The sequence below is a fragment of the Phalacrocorax carbo genome, chromosome 26 (assembly GCF_963921805.1).
Source record: "Phalacrocorax carbo chromosome 26, bPhaCar2.1, whole genome shotgun sequence".
Classification (NCBI taxonomy): domain Eukaryota; kingdom Metazoa; phylum Chordata; class Aves; order Suliformes; family Phalacrocoracidae; genus Phalacrocorax; species Phalacrocorax carbo.
In genome coordinates, this window is record NC_087538.1 from 5,016,063 (window position 1) to 5,035,085 (window position 19,023).

General features: G+C 48.7%; 1 protein-coding gene, 1 long non-coding RNA gene and 2 other non-coding genes across 4 annotated transcripts; 1 reads left to right on the forward strand and 3 right to left on the reverse strand.

Annotated features, from left to right (window-relative positions):
• Positions 1-1,446: 1,446 nt before the first annotated feature.
• TRNAP-UGG (transfer RNA proline (anticodon UGG)) lies at positions 1,447-1,518 on the reverse strand. The gene has a single exon. It is a non-coding gene; the product is annotated as a tRNA-Pro (tRNA).
• Positions 1,519-1,696: 178 nt separating this feature from the next.
• On the reverse strand, positions 1,697-1,769 carry TRNAT-UGU (transfer RNA threonine (anticodon UGU)). Its single transcript has one exon. It is a non-coding gene; the product is annotated as a tRNA-Thr (tRNA).
• Positions 1,770-2,390: 621 nt separating this feature from the next.
• On the reverse strand, positions 2,391-14,645 carry LOC104048449 (E3 ubiquitin-protein ligase TRIM7). Its single transcript, XM_064473994.1, has 7 exons — positions 14,165-14,645; positions 13,232-13,327; positions 12,672-12,902; positions 10,540-10,562; positions 9,835-9,950; positions 8,948-8,983; positions 2,391-5,906 (listed from the first exon to the last, which is right to left on the reverse strand). Exons 1-7 carry the CDS (start codon positions 14,579-14,581, stop codon positions 5,392-5,394), a joined length of 1,434 nt encoding a protein of 477 aa, XP_064330064.1. The 5' UTR covers positions 14,582-14,645; the 3' UTR covers positions 2,391-5,391.
• Positions 14,646-14,661: 16 nt separating this feature from the next.
• On the forward strand, positions 14,662-18,274 carry LOC135317663 (uncharacterized). The gene is made up of 3 exons (XR_010376410.1): positions 14,662-15,898; positions 16,363-16,515; positions 17,101-18,274. It is a non-coding gene; the product is annotated as an uncharacterized LOC135317663 (long non-coding RNA).
• The last annotated feature ends 749 nt before the right edge of the window (positions 18,275-19,023 follow it).

Here is a 19,023-nt window from a genome sequence, read left to right on the forward strand (position 1 = left end):
CTGCAGCGTGTAATGGAGGGTCAAGGGGTTCAAGGGGCAGGAAAAGGCTCGTTAATGGGATTTTTTGGGGGGGTTTTGGGGGGTTTTTTCCCCCTTTTTAATTTTTTTTTCATTATTTCTGGCCATAATTGTATTATTTCTGTGCAATTTCCACCTTCCTGCAAGGCTGCTGGTGGAGAGGGTGTGCGTACAGCCACGCACAGGCGCTGGCCTGCCCGCGATGATTTTTTTCCTGCGCTTTTGCTTGAGTAACTCAATATTCTTTATTATTCCCTATGAATTACTTGGGAAATAATTAATAGCATACTTCTGGGAAGCCGAGAGGATTATAATGCAACCTGCGCTACCTCTTTCTCCTCATCCTTTGGCCAAGCTGTTAAAATGAGCCAGATTTTTGGGTGTTTATCTGGGGGAAAAAACCCAATATCCGCCTGTTTTTTCGCTCACACGCTCCTAGTCCCGACCCTGCTTCACCCCAGCGCCCGAGCGGCTTTGTGTGGTTTGGGAGGGTAGTGAAAGGTATTCGTCCAAATATGTGTTTTGAAAAAGTGTTATTTGAAAAAATATATTAAAAGCCAAACCAACAGGGAAAATAGAGGGGGAGGGGAAATATAAAGACAATTTTAAAAAATGTTATTTAAAAGATAATTAAAACAAACAAACAAACAAACAAAACCCCCCCAAAAAAACAGGGAAAATAGGAGGGGAGTGGGAATATAAAGGCAATTTTTTAACTGGTATTTGAAAAATAAAAACAACCAGACAAAATCCCCCCCCCCCCAAAAAAATAGGGAAAATAGAGGGGAGAATATAATTTTTTTAAAAAAAAATTATTTAAAAAAATAAAATACCAAACAAAATTTCCCCCAAAACAACAGGGAAAATTTGGGGGGGGATATAAAGACCACTTAAAAATTGTTATTTGAAAAATAAAAACCCAAACAAAATCCCCCCCCAAAAAAACAATAGGGAAAATAGAGGGGGGAATATAAAGATAATTTTTTTAAAAAGTATTTAAAAAAATAAAATACCAAACAAAATTTCCCCAAAAACAACAGGGAAAATTTGGGGGGACAATTTAAAAAAATATATTTAAAGACAATTTTTAAAAATATCTTATTTAAAAAGTAAAAAAACCCAGCAAAACCTCAAAAAAAACCAACAGGGAAAATAGAGGGGGGGGACTATAAAGATAATTTTTTTAAAAATTATTTTTTAAATGAACAAACAAATAAAAAAACCCAAAACAACAGGGAAAATGGGGGAGGGCGGGAGATATAAAGACAGATTTAAAATTGTTATTTAAAAACCAACCAAACAAAATCCCCCCAAAACAACAGGGAAAATAGAGGGGGAAATATAAAGACAATTTTAAAAAATATTATTTAAAAGATAATTAAAAATAACCCACAGAAAACTGCCAAAAACCAGGGAGAACCATAAAGAGGGCTCGTCCGGGATTTGAACCCGGGACCTCTCGCACCCAAAGCGAGAATCATACCCCTAGACCAACGAGCCGCGCTGGGAGCGGCGCCCCTGGTGTGGCTGTCGGTGCTCGCAGCGCGTCCGCCCCCGTCCCGGTCCCGGCCACCCCCGGCTGCCACCCGCGGCTCCGCCCGCTCCCGCCACGGAGGAAAATGATGGTGCTTTTGGGGAGAAAAATAAAGAAAAAGGCAAAGAAAAAAAAAAAACTAGGAGGCCCCAGCGAGATTTGAACTCGCGACCCCTGGTTTACAAGACCAGTGCTCTAACCCCTGAGCTATGGAGCCGGCACGGGAAGGACCACGAGCGTGATGGTCACCAGGGGGGAACCCCGAAAGTGGCCGCATCGCCCCCAATCTCCATCCCCTCCCCCCCCCCAAAACCTGTCCGGGGCCGCTAAACACGAGGAGAAACAGCAGCTGCGAGGAGCATGGCACGGCCAGAAACCGCCGGTGCCTCCTACACCCCTACAGCACCAAAAGTTGGGGTTCAGCCCCGCCGCTGAACCACTACGAGAGTCGGGGTTCAGCCCTTGGCACCTCCAGCATCGCTTCTGGTTCTTTGGCGGGAGGTTTGGCCGAAGCACAGGCAAAGCTCGGCGTTGGCTGCCGGAATAACCCAGGCGGTGACGCCTGTTCCTCCCCTCTAAGGTTGTCTGAAGGCAAACGTTGGCTCAGACTTTGGCTTTTTATTGCAGCCCTGATTTGCAGAAGACGCAAATGTTGGGTTTGCGTTTAACATAAAGAGATGCATTAAAAAAAAATACCCCACCCCAATATAGATATACACACACCTTCACTTAAAGTCTTCCTTTAGACTTAAATTCCAAGCAGGACAAGCCTTCAAACCACAGCCCTGATGTTCTCAAACCCCTTAGAGGTTGGGAATAATAAACAGGAGATGACGAGTGCAGGTAGCACCTCCACATTTTATTTCCAGCACGTGGGCAAGGAACAACCTGGGAGGTTTCAAATCCACTCGGGTGATGTTTGGTTTTTCGCATCCCGTCATTTGCAGGAATAGCGTTTCTCACGTGCAAACAAGACAAACACCAAGTCATGACATAAGAGATACCGCGTCTCCCGCTAATGGCTTTCCTATTCTTGGGAGTTTTGCTTATTTATGCAATTTTTACAGTGGCAAAACGTCACCAATGGATGGAGCTTAGAAAATTCAGGCATTTTGCTCACCTGCTCATGGCTTGACCTTTGTAAGAGTTGCTGCAGCTTTAAATAATGTAGATTTAAAGCCAAACTCATTAAAAAAAAAAAACAAAAAACAAAAAAAAGTAGACTCTAAGGGTCAGAAACAACCCACCAGCTGAAAATAGAGATGTTTGTGCCTAAGCCAGTCACCCCCAGCTCTTTTTATGACTAATGATATCTTAAATTCAGCTGATCCTGCCTTAATACATCTCATAAGGGATGGATTGTGCTTCACCTCCAGGAGCTCCTACCCAAACCTCCGTTATGTGGGAGGGAGCTGAAGGCTCTGCACAGAGAAAGCCTTCAACAGTGCATGGGGAGAGACACCTGTAAACCTGGGGAAAAAGCACCTCTTCACCGAGTTAGCCACATACGGGCGTTTTTTAATGGATTCATTCCACCTCTGGCCCGTTTGGGTTCTGACGTCACCCCTTGCACAAGTCTAAGGTGGCCTCTGATAGGCCGCGTGTCTTCACAACCAAGGGCACAAGCTGGTGGAAGCAGCCGAAGGCGTTCGGGGCGACCACCCGCCTACGCACGGCAGGATCTGCGTGCTTTAGGCGAGGACTACGGCGGTGTCATTTTATTCTGCTGCCGTGACATGGATTGCCTGCAGAGGAGGTGTTTCAAAACCCTAAAACGGAGGAAACGCACTTTTCCAACCCATAATTTCTTGGCGTTGGCGTTGACTGGGGTTTTGCTGGTAGGCTGGAGCACATATGAAGATCAGCTATGCATGGAAGTGTCTTTCTCATCTTAGAAGTGGCCAGGAAATGTTGTTCTTGATTAAAAAAAAAATTTAAAAAGCTTTTCCCCTCCCCCATATCTCCTAAAGTGGTTTAACATGTCTTCTAGAAAAGGCTAAAAAGCCAACCGACAATGCCTAAAACCAGAAACCGTATTTTTTTTCACCACTTCAGGCAGCAATACACTTATTATTTTTCAAAGGCTGCTTTGTTTTGGCAAAAGCAACGGTGAACAAAGCAACGGTGAACAAAGCAACGGTGAACAAAGCAACGGTGAACAAAGCAACGGTGAACAAAGCAATGGTGAACAAAGTAACGGTGAACAAAGCAAGCCACGTGTTAAACATTTGCTGTCTTGGCAAAGAATGAGGATTTCCAGAAAAAAAAAAAAGACAAGAGAAGACAAAGGTAACCAGGTGATTTTGCTGAGAAATGAGCGGCAAAGAGAGCCTGAGGAAATATAACACTCAGCACCCGAAGTCTGCATTGCTACGGGCAAAGCGGGACAACTTTGAGGGGTTATTTTGAAAACAACATCTCCTACACGGGGGGGACCTCAGGAGGAGTCACATAGGTGTCGTGGTTCAGCCCAGCGCCATTTAGGAGCACCAAAATTCAGAACCATGGGTCTTGCTCACATCCAATAGGACAAACGCACCTGAGCAACATTAACATTTGTTGCTACACACACACACACACTAAAAATAAATTTTAAAAAAAGCACCTTTTAGCCTTTTCCAGAGTAGCAGCAATACCTCCCTCCTGCCCAGAGGAGCCGTGGACAGAGAACCGAAGCACAGAGCACTTACACGAGCTGATGCAAAGGGTGACCAAAAACCCACGGCATCTCTTCAACCCCAGCTTGACTCCAAGGCAGGTCAGATCTTGGTGGCCGTGTGGTTCAGATCACCTGAGACAGCTCAGACCACCAGCTCAACATCACAAAAATAGCCTTTGGAGCACAATTATTAGCCCAGATTTTAGAAGCACCAGCTGGAATAAGTAACCAGGCACCTACCCTTCATTGGGGACCTTTATTCCCAGCAGGAGCAAGAGGGAAAAAGCCAGAACCTCCAGCTGAGACCCTTGTAACCACTCACGCAGCCCAGCAGGAGGGTGTGAGCCCCCTCACTGAGCATCCTGATGCTTGGAAAGCCATTCACTCCCCAGGAGCAGTTAATAAGCCTATTTACCGCCTCGTAAATCTTGTAGGAGCGAAGGCACCTGTGGCCAAGGCAGGATTTCCACAGTGGTGGTGACACAGCGGTGACCACCAGGTGACCATCACTTGGCACAGAGGTGGTGACTACGGTTTGTTGGGAGCAACAGCGTAATAAACCGGTGGAAACTCCCCATTAAATGCGCTTCAGGAGGAGCAAAACTTTCTAATTTAATTTGACTCAATCAAATAGAAAGTAGCTTTGCCTCTTCTGGCTTTGGATGGATGTCCAAAGTGCTCTGCTCGGTGTCACTCCCTTCACCTTTCCCACCGGACATTTACCCACTAAACATTTCATTTTTAAGTCATTGGCACTTCCGAAGAGGTGGAAGGTCCACTCCAAAACTTCCCACTAGCTCTAATATAGATCCTTAGACCCACACAAGAAAAGAAAAAAAATACCCATCCTTTATCAGACTTGGAGCCACAAACAACGACCAGCGGTTTCCTTCTCGCTGGAGAGGCGAGCTGGTTCCGACACGGGTTTAAGATGATGACCACAACCTTCCTGGGGTTTGCGGATGATTTCAAGAGCTGTTCTCTGTTCTAAGCTGGTCTGAAGACCCTCCTTGTGATGTTTTCCCCTGGCTACCTGGTTACCCATCTATCAGCCACCTGCCTGTACCAACAAACCAGGCCGCGTGGCTGATTTGAGAGTCTCCTGTGCTCATCGCCGCTGTCCAGGCACCACCCAGTGAAGACCATGGAGACAGGTCCTCAGCGAAGCCCACGCGAAGTCTCAGGGGCACAGTTTGATGTAGGTAACGGTGGAACAGACCGAAAAGAGAGGGAACACTTTCTCCTGGAAGGCGACGTTGAAGGTGAAGATGTGCTGCATGTTGTCGGCGTTGTAGAAGGAGACTTCTTCCCCTTCGTAATCCAGGTACACCCTGACCTTATTGAGTTTCTGGCTGAGACACAGCGGGGTGCGTTGGGGCGAGGTGACCGCCCAGTAGCGACCTCCGTTTTGCTGCACCGCCCAGATCCCTTCTTCGGGGGAAAACTGCGTCAGACCTTTCCTCCTGACGGACTCCTTGGCCACCCCGAAGGCCCAACCGTCCGAGGCTCCCACCTCCACTTCCCAGTAATGTCTCCCTGACTTGAAGCCCGTGGTAGCCAACACCCGCGAGTTTGTGTCGAATCTCTTGGGGTTGTCGGGCAGCTCCTGTTTCCTACAGCCCATCCTCACGCTCTTGAGGTCTGCAGAGAGGATGAGGAGGTGGTTTGCCGAATCGGGGTCCAGGGTCAGGTCCTCTGTTGATGACAGCAATGACAGTGATAGTAACTCAATAAGAATTTTAACAATTAAAAACCCAAGCTGGGGATGTTTTTATCAGTTGCTGAACCACATCCCAACCCCAATAACTGCTCCCCTTTGGCTCCCTGGACAGTCTGTGGTGAAGGAAAGCCAAGTTCAGACATTGGCTTTGCTTTGAGGTTCTTGAGGTGCCTCCTCTCACCATTGACTCTGCAGGAAGCCTGGAGGCTTGGGGTTAATTTTAAAAGGAGGTATTTTAGTCGCTAACAAATATGCTGCTTCTCTCTACCAGCAGAAAGGGACATGCTACGTGTGTGAGAAGCTTGGAGGTGGGTGTGGAAGGTCCCATTAAAGGTATGGGGTGAGCATCTACCTCAACTTTTTACATCCTCACTAGGGGTTAAGCCCCACCAGCTGAGGGCGAAGGACAACACAGCGAAGCAAATCATGGCGAATGAGGACCAAGATTTGGTTCAGGATGTCCTAGAGGGAGACCTACAACTGCGTTGTAGTCTTGGCTCTTTGATCAGATCACGATCCTTCAGCAACACCACCAGCACCCCTCAAACCCTGACCAGGGGGGGCCTCATCTGTCCTTCCACACTGACACTCCAATTCCCTTCGTGGGAGGGCAAAACTCCTGCTGCTGCTAAGAAATGGGGTAACGACAACACAGGGCCATTAGGAGCAAAGAACCTGATAAAACCACATGCAGATGATTAGCCATGATATCCAGTAAAAATGGACCTTAGATCGAGACTTTTTTTTTCCAAAGAAATTGATAATTTTTGTTCTTTTTGTTTCTGGCTCATCTAACGTACAACGCAGTAGATGGGCTGTGCCCACCCCTCAGATCATAAATTGCTGGGTACCTGTCCCCAAACTCCCCAATGATGACAGGTCCTCTTGGAAAGCCATGACCTAAGGGCATCTTTACACACCAGATCACACCTGGACAGCCCAAAAGAAACATGCGTGTAGATGAAGTTTGATACTAACATCTTTTCCCCTTCCAAAAATCAGGCTCAAAGGAAACAGCGAGCACGTTGGTGACCTCAAATTGTGGTTGTAGTCAGCAAAGTTGCCATGAATGAATGAGACCCTTTGGGGGAATCTAAGCTGGGCCCTTCGGAGCTGAAATGTGTTGGATGCCGCACCAGAGTTTATTTAGCTAAAGGTCTTTATGCTTTTTCAAAATCCCTAGAGTTGGGCCTCAATATTGCATATGGAGTCCAAAAAGACCCATGATGGGATTGAGAGCTTCACAGGGCTTGGAAAGGTGATAGCAACCACAGGAAAGGGTTCTTTTTATCCTTCAAAACTTAAGCACCAGGTTCCATCCCAAAACTGGGAGATTGGCCTTAAAATAACACCTTCTGCATTTTGCACTATTATATCAGACCAAGAGATAGGTGCTTTTAAAATGACCATTAGCAAAAGTTAGGGGAAATGGATCGGGTCAGCAAATTTCCTTGATGCCAGTCTTTTCTTTAAAGGTGTTTTCCTTCCTTCCTCTTGCATCTCCAGCTGCTGGAGTCATTAGGATTTGGGTTTGAGATTCAGCTCAGCTGCAGGGGCTGCGAATGATGATTTGTCTTGATTTAAAAAAAAAAACCCAAAAAAGTCTCCAGGAGCTCAGGCATCATATAAAAACAAAAAAAAAAAAACAAAAAACAAAAAACCAAGAGTATTCAAAGCTCTTGGAAAAGATGAACTAAAGCAGTCGGAGGAGTGGGATTCAACGACTGCTACAAGGTTTTGGCTTGTCCCTTCTTCACCCCCTGGTCCCCCAGCTCTCTGCAGCATAAGCTGTGGCCCAGTCTGCTTCCAGAGGGTTTTCTGGTGTAACGGACCAGCGGACTTGTACCTCTACACATGCACACACACCACCATGGACATGCAGTGAGGGTTGTTTTGCCATTTTGCTTTTAAACGGTGGTCGTCAGCCTTTCTTCTTTTGCTTTGCCAACCCCTTGGCATTACCCAGAGGTGTCCGGGGATGTCCGTGAGCAGAATCTGGACCCTCTAAGCTGGATGGTCCTTGGAAAGGATCCAAGCCATGGCTTGGCCTCCTCGGCCTTCCCCAAGGGGTTTGCAAGCCCCATGCTGAAAAACACCACCTTAAAAGCAAGAATAAGCTTTCTTTTCAAAAAGAGGGCTTTGTTTTGCTGGGGTAACTCTGGCTGCTCTGGGCATGGCTATGCAACCTCCACATCAAGGGAGCTGGAGGATGGGGGCAGATGTTAGAGGTATCTGCCCCTGCGTTGCACCCGCCGCTGTGCAAGGTCAGAGGGATCAGGTTGGTGTCAAAACCACTGCAGAGCCCATCGCTGTGGTTTCCCGGCTCGCTGGCGTTCCCCTGTCCTCACCGCCGCTGGTGAAGCAAAGCAGAGGCTCACCCAGCATTGAAAGAGTTAATCTGGGCTGGTTTCGCCAATTGAAATTCATGACCATTCACGTGAACCCTCTTTTTTGCCAACCCAGGAGAGCTGGTGAGCAAGTCTTCTCCCGCACGGCGTGCTCTGACGGCAAACCACCTGCCCACAGCCACGATTTCAACAGCTTTCAGCAAAATTTAAGTCATCTGACTTTGCACTGGAGCAGATTATGGAGCGCTCACACCCTCCACCCCAAACCCTGGTGGAAACAGGAGCCCAACCACGGGCCACAGAGCAAGTCTGGCCGACTTAAAGCAGGTTGGAAGTGGCTTGAAAGGGTATGAATCCATTTTGGGGTTCACATATCTTTTTTTTGCTGTTCCGCACTGTGGTTTTAAGTGTAAACAGGCAGAAAGGACCTAGCTTAGCTGTCAGATCCCCGGCGTCAGCTAGAAAAATCGTCTTTTGACTCTCGAACTGAGCAGGCTGGATCTGGAAATCATCGAGAGAGAAGAAATTAAAAAAAAAAAAGAGAAATCTAGAGTGCCTTTTTTCTTTTTTCCCCCTCTCTTTGGCTTTGCAAAACCAGCTTTGCAAATTACAACCACAATTTAAAGTCTTTGCTCCAGGGCGCTACGTCTGAAATATTTTCCTTTTACCTTTTTCACCTCTTCCCAGTTCATCTTGCAGGTTTTCTGAAAAGAAGAGACAGGCAAGTAAATGGCAACACCGAGAGAGCCAGAAGGAACCGCAGAAATCTCCTTTATGGGGACGTTTACACCCACATCACATCGCCAAAGCGCCGTCTTTGCCGACGTGGGACTCGACAGGCAGCAAGAGCCGCGGCTGGAGCAACCCCAGCTCCCACCAGCTTGTGTATTGGGGACAAGCGGCAGGGGGAATGGCTGCTGAATATTTTTTAATTTTTAGGAAAAAAAAAAAAGGAGAGATATTTCAAAAAAGCTTCTTGACAGGAAGAGAATGCGGGATTTATTTAAGCCTTATTTATCATGCCCTGCCATTTTTTGTTCTCCTCATTATGAGTGTCAAACTTCTAGTGCAATCCTTTGAAGTCCAATATCGCTCCAGTTTGCGTTTAGGGATTTTTCTCGTCCAGATCTGCTTTCTGGTTCTTCCTTCCTTTCCAAATCCCTCAGCACCGCCTCGTGGCTTTGCTGCGTTGCTGCAAGGGGGTTGGTTTTGAAATGCAAAGCTTGGCTATCGCGGCCAAAAACTACTCGACGCGTGAGAACTGCAGGCTTTATTGCGCTAAAATCGATGTGCCAGGTTTAGAGTTTTTCCCTCTTTAAAAAAAATCCTGCCTCTCCTTCACTGGCAGCCTGGCAGGGTGAGTCTCCTCCTGCTCCTGCACATCTCCAGGAGGCCTTTCCAACATAATTTACTCTCCTATTTTGGTACTGCTGGCCAGGCATGTACTAAGGGACCTCAAGACATCCGCAGCATCCCCAGCACTCCCCATCCCTTTCCCCTGACGCCTGTTAAAGGCCAGGCCTATTTTAAACACCCTGGTTTCATTTCCACGTACCTCTGAATTTCTTCAAGACTTTCTCAAGGACAACGGTCTTAAGGGAGAAATTGCAGATGTGCATTTTCATATCCGTGCATACCGGCACAGGCTTATGGCACTTCACATCATCACTTCTGCAAAGGAAAAAGTAAAAAAAAAAACAACAAACAATAAGAAAATCATTGCTATTTCCCCTGTTTCTTTTTCATTTGCAGCTGGCCTCGTGCAATGCTCCCAGCCCATCCCACCGGCAGTCGGTCCAAGTCCTCAACATCACATTGCGAGGGTCACGCATGAATTTCAACCTGCCTGGGCTGAGGACACCAGGATTTACATGTCAGCATTGGAAACCCCCCTCAGCTGGTTGTTGGAAAGGGTGTCTGCGCTGGGTTGCCCCCACTCAGCTGCTCCTGTTGCAGCTTAGGTTTCATTTTCAGGGCTTAAGTGGTGCCTAAACCGTTGCCCTAGGTGAACTGTATATCAGGCAAATAAGGTCACTTGGGGTTTCTGGTCTCACTTGACCTTTGAAGAAACCACTTGGTAGGAAAAGACTTCGCGATAACGCTAAGTTTTCCAAGAAGCTGGAAGAGACCCAGAGCTTGCGCCGAGTAGGAGGCAAACTCTGTCTGGCCCTCTGGCATCTGGACTGCAAACACTGACCTTTAAACAGTGCTGGTGGGGGGGAAAAAAGCATGAAAGAAGGGGAGAAGCAGCACTCCATACCTGCTTATGATGTTCATTACATCCTAGGAAGGAAAAAGAGAGACTGAGTGAAATCCGTGTGCAACGTGTGCTACGTCTCCCCTGGCTCAGAAAGCACGAGAGAAATTCCCCTTCGTCAAACCCAACCAAGATGTCCATACCTTATGGCATGGATCCATGCCGCAGATGTTTGCCTTCAGCTTTGGAAGGCCACAGTCCCACCAAATCCCACCCAAATGTCTGCAGCAACTAATGATGCAGCTGCTTCTGGGGGCAACCAAGCCTCCCAAATGCTCCTATGTACAACACCCCAGGTTTATGCCCATGATGTGGTTTAGGCTGGAAGGTGCCTTTGGAGGTGTCTCTCATCCAACCCATTGCTCAAAACATGCCAGCTTGCCCAGGGCCTTGCCCAGGTGAGTTGGGAGTATCTTCCAAGCTGGTGACTACAGAACCCTGTTTCCTATTCCATTCCTGTTCCATTGTTGTTGTGACCCCAGGTGTACGCGCCCAACAGCCTTTGAGATGCTCTAAGGATCCCTCTACTGGTCTCCCACTTCTAAGAAGATCCTACGTCCCATGTGAAGTTTTGAGATACAGAAAAACACCTGCCAATATCCACCTGCCCAAGAGCCAAAGGGCCATCACCTACCGTAACTTGGCCACCTGAAACCTGGCCTTAAACTTGCGCATCTACGTCTCCATCATATCTGGGCTTCCATGGTCTAGTCACCACCAGGAAGAGTTTAGGGTGCCTCCAACTGGTGATTTATCCCGCCCTGGGATGCGTGTCCTGACAGTGGAAATGATTTGCCCTCAGGAAGGCAAAATTATGGCGGTAAATTGTAGGTTAAAATACCCTCAATAACTAGGTGCCACATGGCAAAATTTCCCTGAGGCAAAACCCATGCTCAGTCCAGTCCATGCCACCATTTGCCTTTTCTGATGCCTTTAAACTAATGTAAAGACGGGCATAAATCATGGTGAGTACGTTGGATGGGATTTAATGGCAATGCAAAGCCATTCCCATCTCCCAGGGGCTGGAAAAGGACTCTGGAGCTGGCCAAGGATTTCCAACGTGGCCTTTTAATAAAATATCACTTATTGTTCCAGGACCATTTTTGCGTGCGTTGGTGAGGGGTGAGCAAAGACCACGTGCAATGAGTTTTCACCCACAGCCAAGTACTGAAACGACCTGCAAATATTTACAGTGCTTTCAACGCTGCCCAGGTGGGAATTTAACTCTCCAGATCTGTGTGCCCCAGAAGCTCACTCTACTTAGTTTAATCAAAACATGGTCAATTAAAAGCAGGTCACCCATTTGCCTTTTGCCGTCCAGCGGGGGACAGGACTGCTCGGTTTTGGGATAGGACCCTCAGGTTTGTTTTTGCTTTCTGTGAAGGAGAGTTTGGGTAACAGGGAGAGCTGGATTGTCTCCAGCTTCTTTCTTTGCAATGCAATCAATACCTAGCCTCCATCTGCTCTCTCCCTCATACTTTCCAGCTTGGTTAATAGCTCATTTTGACTTGAAAACCTGGCTCTGCTTTCAGGTCCCGGCCAACCTTCTGCAGCCAGGACTCCGTTGGGAAAACTGGCAAGGAGCTGTGTCCTGCTGAGCCCAGCTCCACATGCCCCTAAGCTCAACCCCCATCCCAAGTCCTCGTCAATGCCTTTAAGCTGGAGGAGTGGGCATCTGTGACTCGGCATGCCACAAACCCTCAGCGCTGCAAGCCCATCAAGACCTGGCTTTGCAAAAGGAGTTGCTTGGTTTAAGGATCTAGCCAGTACCACTGCGGTGGTTCTTTGTGCAAGGTCTAATTCAGCTTTGAATGCCTTGAAACGGGAATTTATGTGCACTAGAAAGGCCCAGACAAAGTCATGGAAGAAAAAAATTATCAGAGGGTATTAAATATAAAGAGCACACCTCTGTTTCAGGGTGTTCCTGAGCCAGAGGTAGTTGCTGTGTGTTATTGCCGACGTAGCAGAGCTCAGGGCACTCAGTCACTGCCAAGCACCACCTGCTCATTAAAGCTGGGAGAAAAAAAGGACATTTATCCTCAAAACACCTCTACGGGATCCCGAAACACATTAAAAAAGGATGAAGAAGGGTCATAACTCAGACCTGAAGGCTCATTTCATAGCAAACATCTCACCTTGAGGAACTCAAGCATGGGCTGCTGGATCTTCTCCTCCAGCTCCGTGATGAGCTTGTTGAGGAGCGTGATCTCCTTGGAGAGGTCGGTGATGTTCTCGTTCTGCCTCTTGGCAATGTTCTTCTCCATCTTCTCCAGCTGCCCCAAGAGGATGTGCTCCTGGTCGTGCAGGAACTGCCGCAGCCTCTCAAACTCCAAGAGCAGCTTCTGCCGCTCGTTCTCAATGGTTTTCTGGGAATAAAATGCAGGAAAAAAAGGGTTTTAAGCTGGTGCAATGATTTTTGGGGTGGAGAGGGGCCACCTGGTGAATTTGGAGCACCTGCCAGTGTCATTGCTGCTGCTTGCTGGCTTTCTTGTGAGACCGGGTGCCTTCACATGGGGAGGGGTGAGGAGATAGCGTGTGTGGCACGCCTGGACAAAGGCTTTTACAAGGGGTGGGGATGTGAGAGCAAAGGCTGTGGGCAGTTACTCCACAAACAGTCATTATCTTCATTCTCCCCCACGTGGCCCAACCTGGACCTTGTCCCCACCACCCAGAGCGCCGCATTGCAGGCACGCACCAAGAGCTCCTGGGTTTTCTTATCATCGTTCACTTTAAACTCCAGTAGCTCTTGCCTCTCCTTTTTCAGGAAATCCAAGCGTCCCTGGATTTTCTCCTAGGAACAAAGAAAGGTGATATTACTGGCTTTTCTGCCTACCTTTTGCTGCGTTTGATTTCTTTTGCTGCATTATTCTGCCTGCGCGCGGTTTGTTCTCGCAGCTACGCAAAAACAAGCGGGATTGCAAGAAAAATTCCGGGGCGCTCACCCTGGGAGAACACGCTGGCTCAGCTCTGCCCACGCTCACCCAGACACCCACACTTGTGACCCCCCCCAAGGACCGTCACAAGCTCCCATGCATGCAGCGAAGACAAAGAAAGGAGACGGAGGATGCCAGGGGAGGGTACGTGCGCTGTTTTCATCGGCGGCTGCTACCACCTCCTCCGCCTTTGCTCTTGGCACAAGCAAAGTTCAGCCTGGCTTTAATCAACCTATATTCATCTTTGGATGCTCGCCCAGACCTAAAATAGATGTGGGTGTTTGCTCTGTCAGCTGTTACCCTACCCGTAGGATGGGTGCTCGCAGGTAGTGTTTGCAGCATGGCTCAAACCCAGGGCTTCTGCAGGAGCTTGCACAAGAGAAACTCTGTCTCACAGCCCGCTGGCTGCCCTGTGTTTAATCCCGTGCTCTCCCCAGATGCAGAGATTATGTGAATTCATGAGAGGGTTTTGCATATCTGGAAGGGGTTTTCCAGGTCGTGGGAAAGCTAGAAAGCAGCAACCGGCTCTTTGCAGGGCGGTTGAGCATGAGGCTGAGCACGGGAAGGCCAGGTGACTGCGTGGGGACTTAAGCGAGCACAAACACACAGCGCAAGGCATACTGCCGGGAGGCAGAAAGACCTGGAGGGGGGGGGGGTCTTCCCCAGGGTGGACAGACAGACAGACAGACAGGTACCTTGTACTCCTCAGACGCCTCATCGACGGGCACCACAGCGTGTGGCCGATGCTCCCGCGACCTGTCGCACACCACGCAGATGGTTCTCCGGTCATCCTTGCAGTAGAGTTTCAGGGCTTCCCTGTGCTTCACGCAGAGCCCGTCCTCCTCCGCACCCTTGGCCCCGCGGAGGGTGAACTGGCTGATGATCTCGGACATGTTCGCCAGCTGCCGGTTGGGTCTGAAGCTCTTCTGCTGGAAGACCTCTCGGCACTGCGGGCAGGGGAAGTCCATCTCTAGGTCCTTCCAACTCTTGACGATGCACGCCCGGCAGAAGTTGTGCCCGCACTCGATGGATACGGGGTCTTTGAAGAACTCCAGGCAAACAGAGCAAGTGGCTTCATCCTGGAGATTGCCAGGCAGAAACATTGCCGCCATGGCCTCTCTCCTGCGAGTAAGGACTGATTTCACCGGGGCTGGACGCAGAACATGAATGCTTGGCATCCAGCCCCAAGTGGGCGTTCCTCTTCCAGGAACGAGCCCGCTGCCCGAGGTCACTTCTGCAGCATCCGGTTTCTTTAAACTGCTAACGAAGACCTCGGCGTTAGGAGACAACACGTAGGTGGAAGAAAAAGCAGGAAGGTCCCTGCCCTTTGCTCCCCTACAAGTCCTGGGCTCCCTGGGGGTTTTTTGGGAGTGGTTGGTTCTTTTTTTTTTTTTTTTTAGGAGGGAGGTGGGAAAAGGGAAATCATTTGGGATACAGCCACCAGATCTGGGTCTTGTGGCTTTTTGGCTGACCCGGTGCTAAATGCAACATCTGAGTCCTCAGGCTTGTGTTCAACAGCTGCTCTAGGCTCTGATCCAGGTGACCATCTGAGCTTTCATTAAAGACCCATTTCACCCTGGAAGCTTCAGCTGGGGACTCAGATGGCTTAGTTGAGCTCCAGGGCTCAACACGGGCCATAAAAAGTAACAGCAGAAAGGGAATACACATGGATGTAAAGCCCACATCAAGATCTGGGGGTGGGTTTCCCAGCTCCATAAAGATTAACCTCTGGTTTGGGGTCCCGCATCTCAAAAGCAATTTTTGCCTTCCAAGAATGTTTTGTGCAGCCTTGGAGGTCTTGCATTAAATAGGAATGACAATATACGAGGCCGTTCCTTGGCTGGGGTTTATCTATAATGTGGTTGTCTCCACCTGAGCAGCTCTTGTTATGGAGAACAGAGATAAAAGTGAGTGACAGTCACCTACTTACTTGGGGGGGTGAGGCATGTGTCACATTACCATCAACAGAGAGATGTAGGGACTTCTGGAGAGTGATTCATCTCCTCCTAACGAGGACTTGAAAACAGACCAAGTGATCCTATCCATAAATGTTGGTTTTTAAAGTCAGCCCAGCTGATCTGACATCTCCAAGTTGAGATCTTTCCCTCGGGGACGTCTGGAGCCAAGAGGAGACAGATCCCAAGCCCAGAGGTTGTACTGGAGGAATATTAGTCTTGGTGTCTTGATGCCAGGGGCTTGCAAAGGGTTTCCGATTTGTAGTAGGGCTTGGGTTCATCCTGAAACCTTTGCAGTTGGGCAAGAACACTGAGGAAGGGTATCCGTCCTCTACTTGAACCTCTCTTGTAATTTAAATATTTTCACGGCATTTGCCTTTTCCAGCATCTGCTAAACAGGAGCATCAGACTTCAGGCATGCATTTACTGCTAATCCAGACTTGTTCATTTGGGACTAGAAATGAGCTTTTTCAGGTAAGCTTAGATACAATTCTGGGCTTGGAAAGGAATCCCTTGTCTTCTCACAGGAAAATAAAATCTGAATACCAGCGCTCGCTATGATCCACATTAGTTTGTGATCAGAAATAACATGGAACAAATGACTCAGACAAATAGCAGAATATATATATATTTATATGTATATATTCACACAGAGACATATATATAGGTGCATATATATGTACACACATATAGCCCTACGTATACAATATATATCCATTTATACATACGCATTTCCCTACAGAAAAGGGATTTTCCTGCAGACCACCATTTCCACCTCTGTGCCTATTTATCTACCTACCCCTGCTCAAATACACCGATATATATTTATACACACACACCCCACTCCCTATGGAAAGCAAATTCCTTTCTCTTCCACTCTCCCTTTTCTCTTGATCCGCAGACAAACACAAACTCTATATCTCTCATGTCATGCATAGATTTTCCACCGCATCTCTCTGCAGAAGGGAAGAGGTGGTGGCCTATGAGCTGGAGAGAGAAATCCACACGCTCTCCAGCGATGCATAAATAGCAACGGAAAAGAGACACCTCGACAGAAACGATGGGCAGCCCAGTGGGAAAAGCAGAACAAGGTGAGTATAGGGAAAAAGGACAGACGGACAAGCACATCCCACTGCCCTCCCTATGGCCCCAGCTGACCCCGCGTACCTCGGAGCGGAGGCGTAAGAAAGGGGCATCCTCCCAAATCGCCCGACCCTTTGCGTCGGGAGGGTGCTAGTGGGGGGCAGGTGGGTGACGAGCCTGGTGGCCGGGGGGTCCCAGCGGGAAGCAGCCCGCGGCAGTCGCTCCACCATGCTCTGATGAAGGTAACCAGCCCGAGCCCTGGGTGCCTCTGACATTTCAGCGCCGCTCAAGCTCCTGCTGCTTTCCAGCCCTCGGTTGCCCCATTTGTCCCCTCTGTCACCCTCCGCCCCATCTCACTTACCATTCCTTCCCCTCCCCCATTGCATCTATCCTGGGCACCTACTGATCTTCCCTCCTCCTCCTCCTCAGCCACTCTGGCTCTGCTCTCCTTTTCTGTGCCAAAGCTCTTCTCCCTGCCCAGAGCCAGGATCACATTTCCAGCACCTCCCTCCACCTGTCTCCCAGCCCAGACCTTCTCCACAGGGTCTCTGCAGCCCTTTAACCCTCTCCTTACGCCCCATCTTTCCCTCCAGATCGGCAGGGGCTCGGGAAGGAGTGAAGCTTTTCATCCCTCCTCCAAAGCCATCAATGAATGATTCATCTTCCAGCTCCTATTTGGGGCAGCTCCATGCAAAGAAGGGCAGAAGCATCTCCTGCAGGACACTGCCCACCTACCACAGTGGCTTGTTTTGGTAAGGAGAGGTTGGGACATCCAAAACAACAGGAAGGAGGGGGAAAAAATTCACCCCCATGAACACGGTTTCTTGCAGGACTGGCTTTTGGTATCAAACCATCCCGGGGCTGATAGTCCTTTTTCTCCTATGTTAGGTGAGTCCGAGCATGTTCAGGTTCTCACGCCTGTGTTTCCAGGTAGGACACGTGTGAGCAATCACTGTCCCGCACTGGGGGTCTCCCTGCTTACCCCAAAACTGGACCCAGCCACAAGGCTGGATGAACAGAGATCCAGGCTCAGTCCCATGGCTGGAAAGGGTCTCCTCCAAACTTCTCACTCCAAAACCAGGTTGGAAGTTGAACCTGGCTCCAGAAGACACCTGTATCCGCACAAGGAAGAAGCCCCTACAGCCCCAAGCCACATAAGAATCTCTGCAGCCATCAGTTTATCTGGAAAACAAACTCCTCAGGGGGTAATAATCAAAAGGAACATCCCTCTGCTACCCAGTGCAGCGGGCAGGGTTTTTTATCCTCTAAAAAACATATGATCTGTTATTTAGCTAAACAACTTCTTACAGCACTGAGCTTCCCAGCTACAAATGCCTCAGGCAAAATAAACCCTCTTTTCCTTTTATCCCCTCTCCCTTATGCTGCAATACGGCAGAAAGAGTCCAAAATACCCATTTTCCTAGACCAGACAGTGACAACAGCAGAATCTCCGCTTCTACACGATTCCCACATTTTATACTTACGGTTTCTCCTCCCACCATAGACATTTTGCCCTCATAGATATGGATGAGGCTAAAAAAAAAGCCCATTTATTTTAAAACTGCCTATGATACATTGCCCTCTCCTCTCCAGGGCCTTTGGGCTGCAGGTAGCAACTACAGCTGCCCTGAACTGATCAAGCTGTTCCTTTACAACAGCAGGAGTTTGGTGCCTCCTGAAGGACTATTTATTGTCTACATTAGATGGATGGCTTCAGTTCTGTTGACTAGGTAAGGGAATTTTGGGTTAGCACGGGTGAAATAAATCCCTAATATCTATTAGATACACACGTCCTTTATTTCTCTTGGCTTCCAGCAGCTCTCTGATGCTCTCCTTTGCAGCCCTTGGTGAAAAGTTCCCAGCAAAGTTCCCAGTCCTGCACTGCAGGAAAAAAATTGGATGCAACCAGGGGAAAGCACCTTGGCTTGCCCTTGGGGTTTTAGTAACAGTATTATGCTCAGGGCCACAGGCTGCTTCCAGACCACCAGGAATGCTGAGTCTGAAGAGCTGTTAATAGGAGCATCTGTCTGGAGAAGGAAAACACGCACACAAGCCAAATTCAGCTGCCAGTTATAAGCCTGCAGGTTTATTGCTAGAGCTGGAACAAAATCAGGCCAGATGTCTAGGGGAGCCCTGCAGACAGAGCGGGTCCAACCAGCCTCATTTAAGGTGATAATCATTCCGGATTAAACTGAGGACTCATAGCACTGAAATGGCTGGACCACATCAGCAGCCCTGATCCTGCCCACGCTGCAGGCTAGTCTGTGGGGTCCTCATCCCACTCCTCATTGCAGAGATCCGTCTCACAGCAGGAATACCGGGATGTCAGGCGGGACTCTGCGTCGGATGCCCGTTCTCGGCCGCAGTTCAGCACAGAGGTGCAGCCTTGCTGGTAATAAAGGGTCACCTTCCCTGCGGGGGTGGTGGGCAGAGAGGGACCGTGGTTAGAAAAAAAAAGTAGCAGTAAGCTGCTAAAAAATCAGTGGTGGACTTTGAAGCTACCAGGTGAGAAACCA

Bases quoted from the DNA above. Each gene is read 5' to 3' on its own strand.
- LOC104048449 (XM_064473994.1), bottom strand. From the start codon at position 14,581: ATGGCGGCAATGTTTCTGCCTGGCAATCTCCAGGATGAAGCCACTTGC. The intron at 13,328-14,164 runs GTACCTGTCTGT...CTTTGTTCCTAG, and splicing joins AGGCGTCTGAGGAGTACAAG to GAGAAAATCCAGGGACGCTT. The intron at 12,903-13,231 runs GTGCGTGCCTGC...TTTTATTCCCAG, and splicing joins AGAAAACCCAGGAGCTCTTG to AAAACCATTGAGAACGAGCG.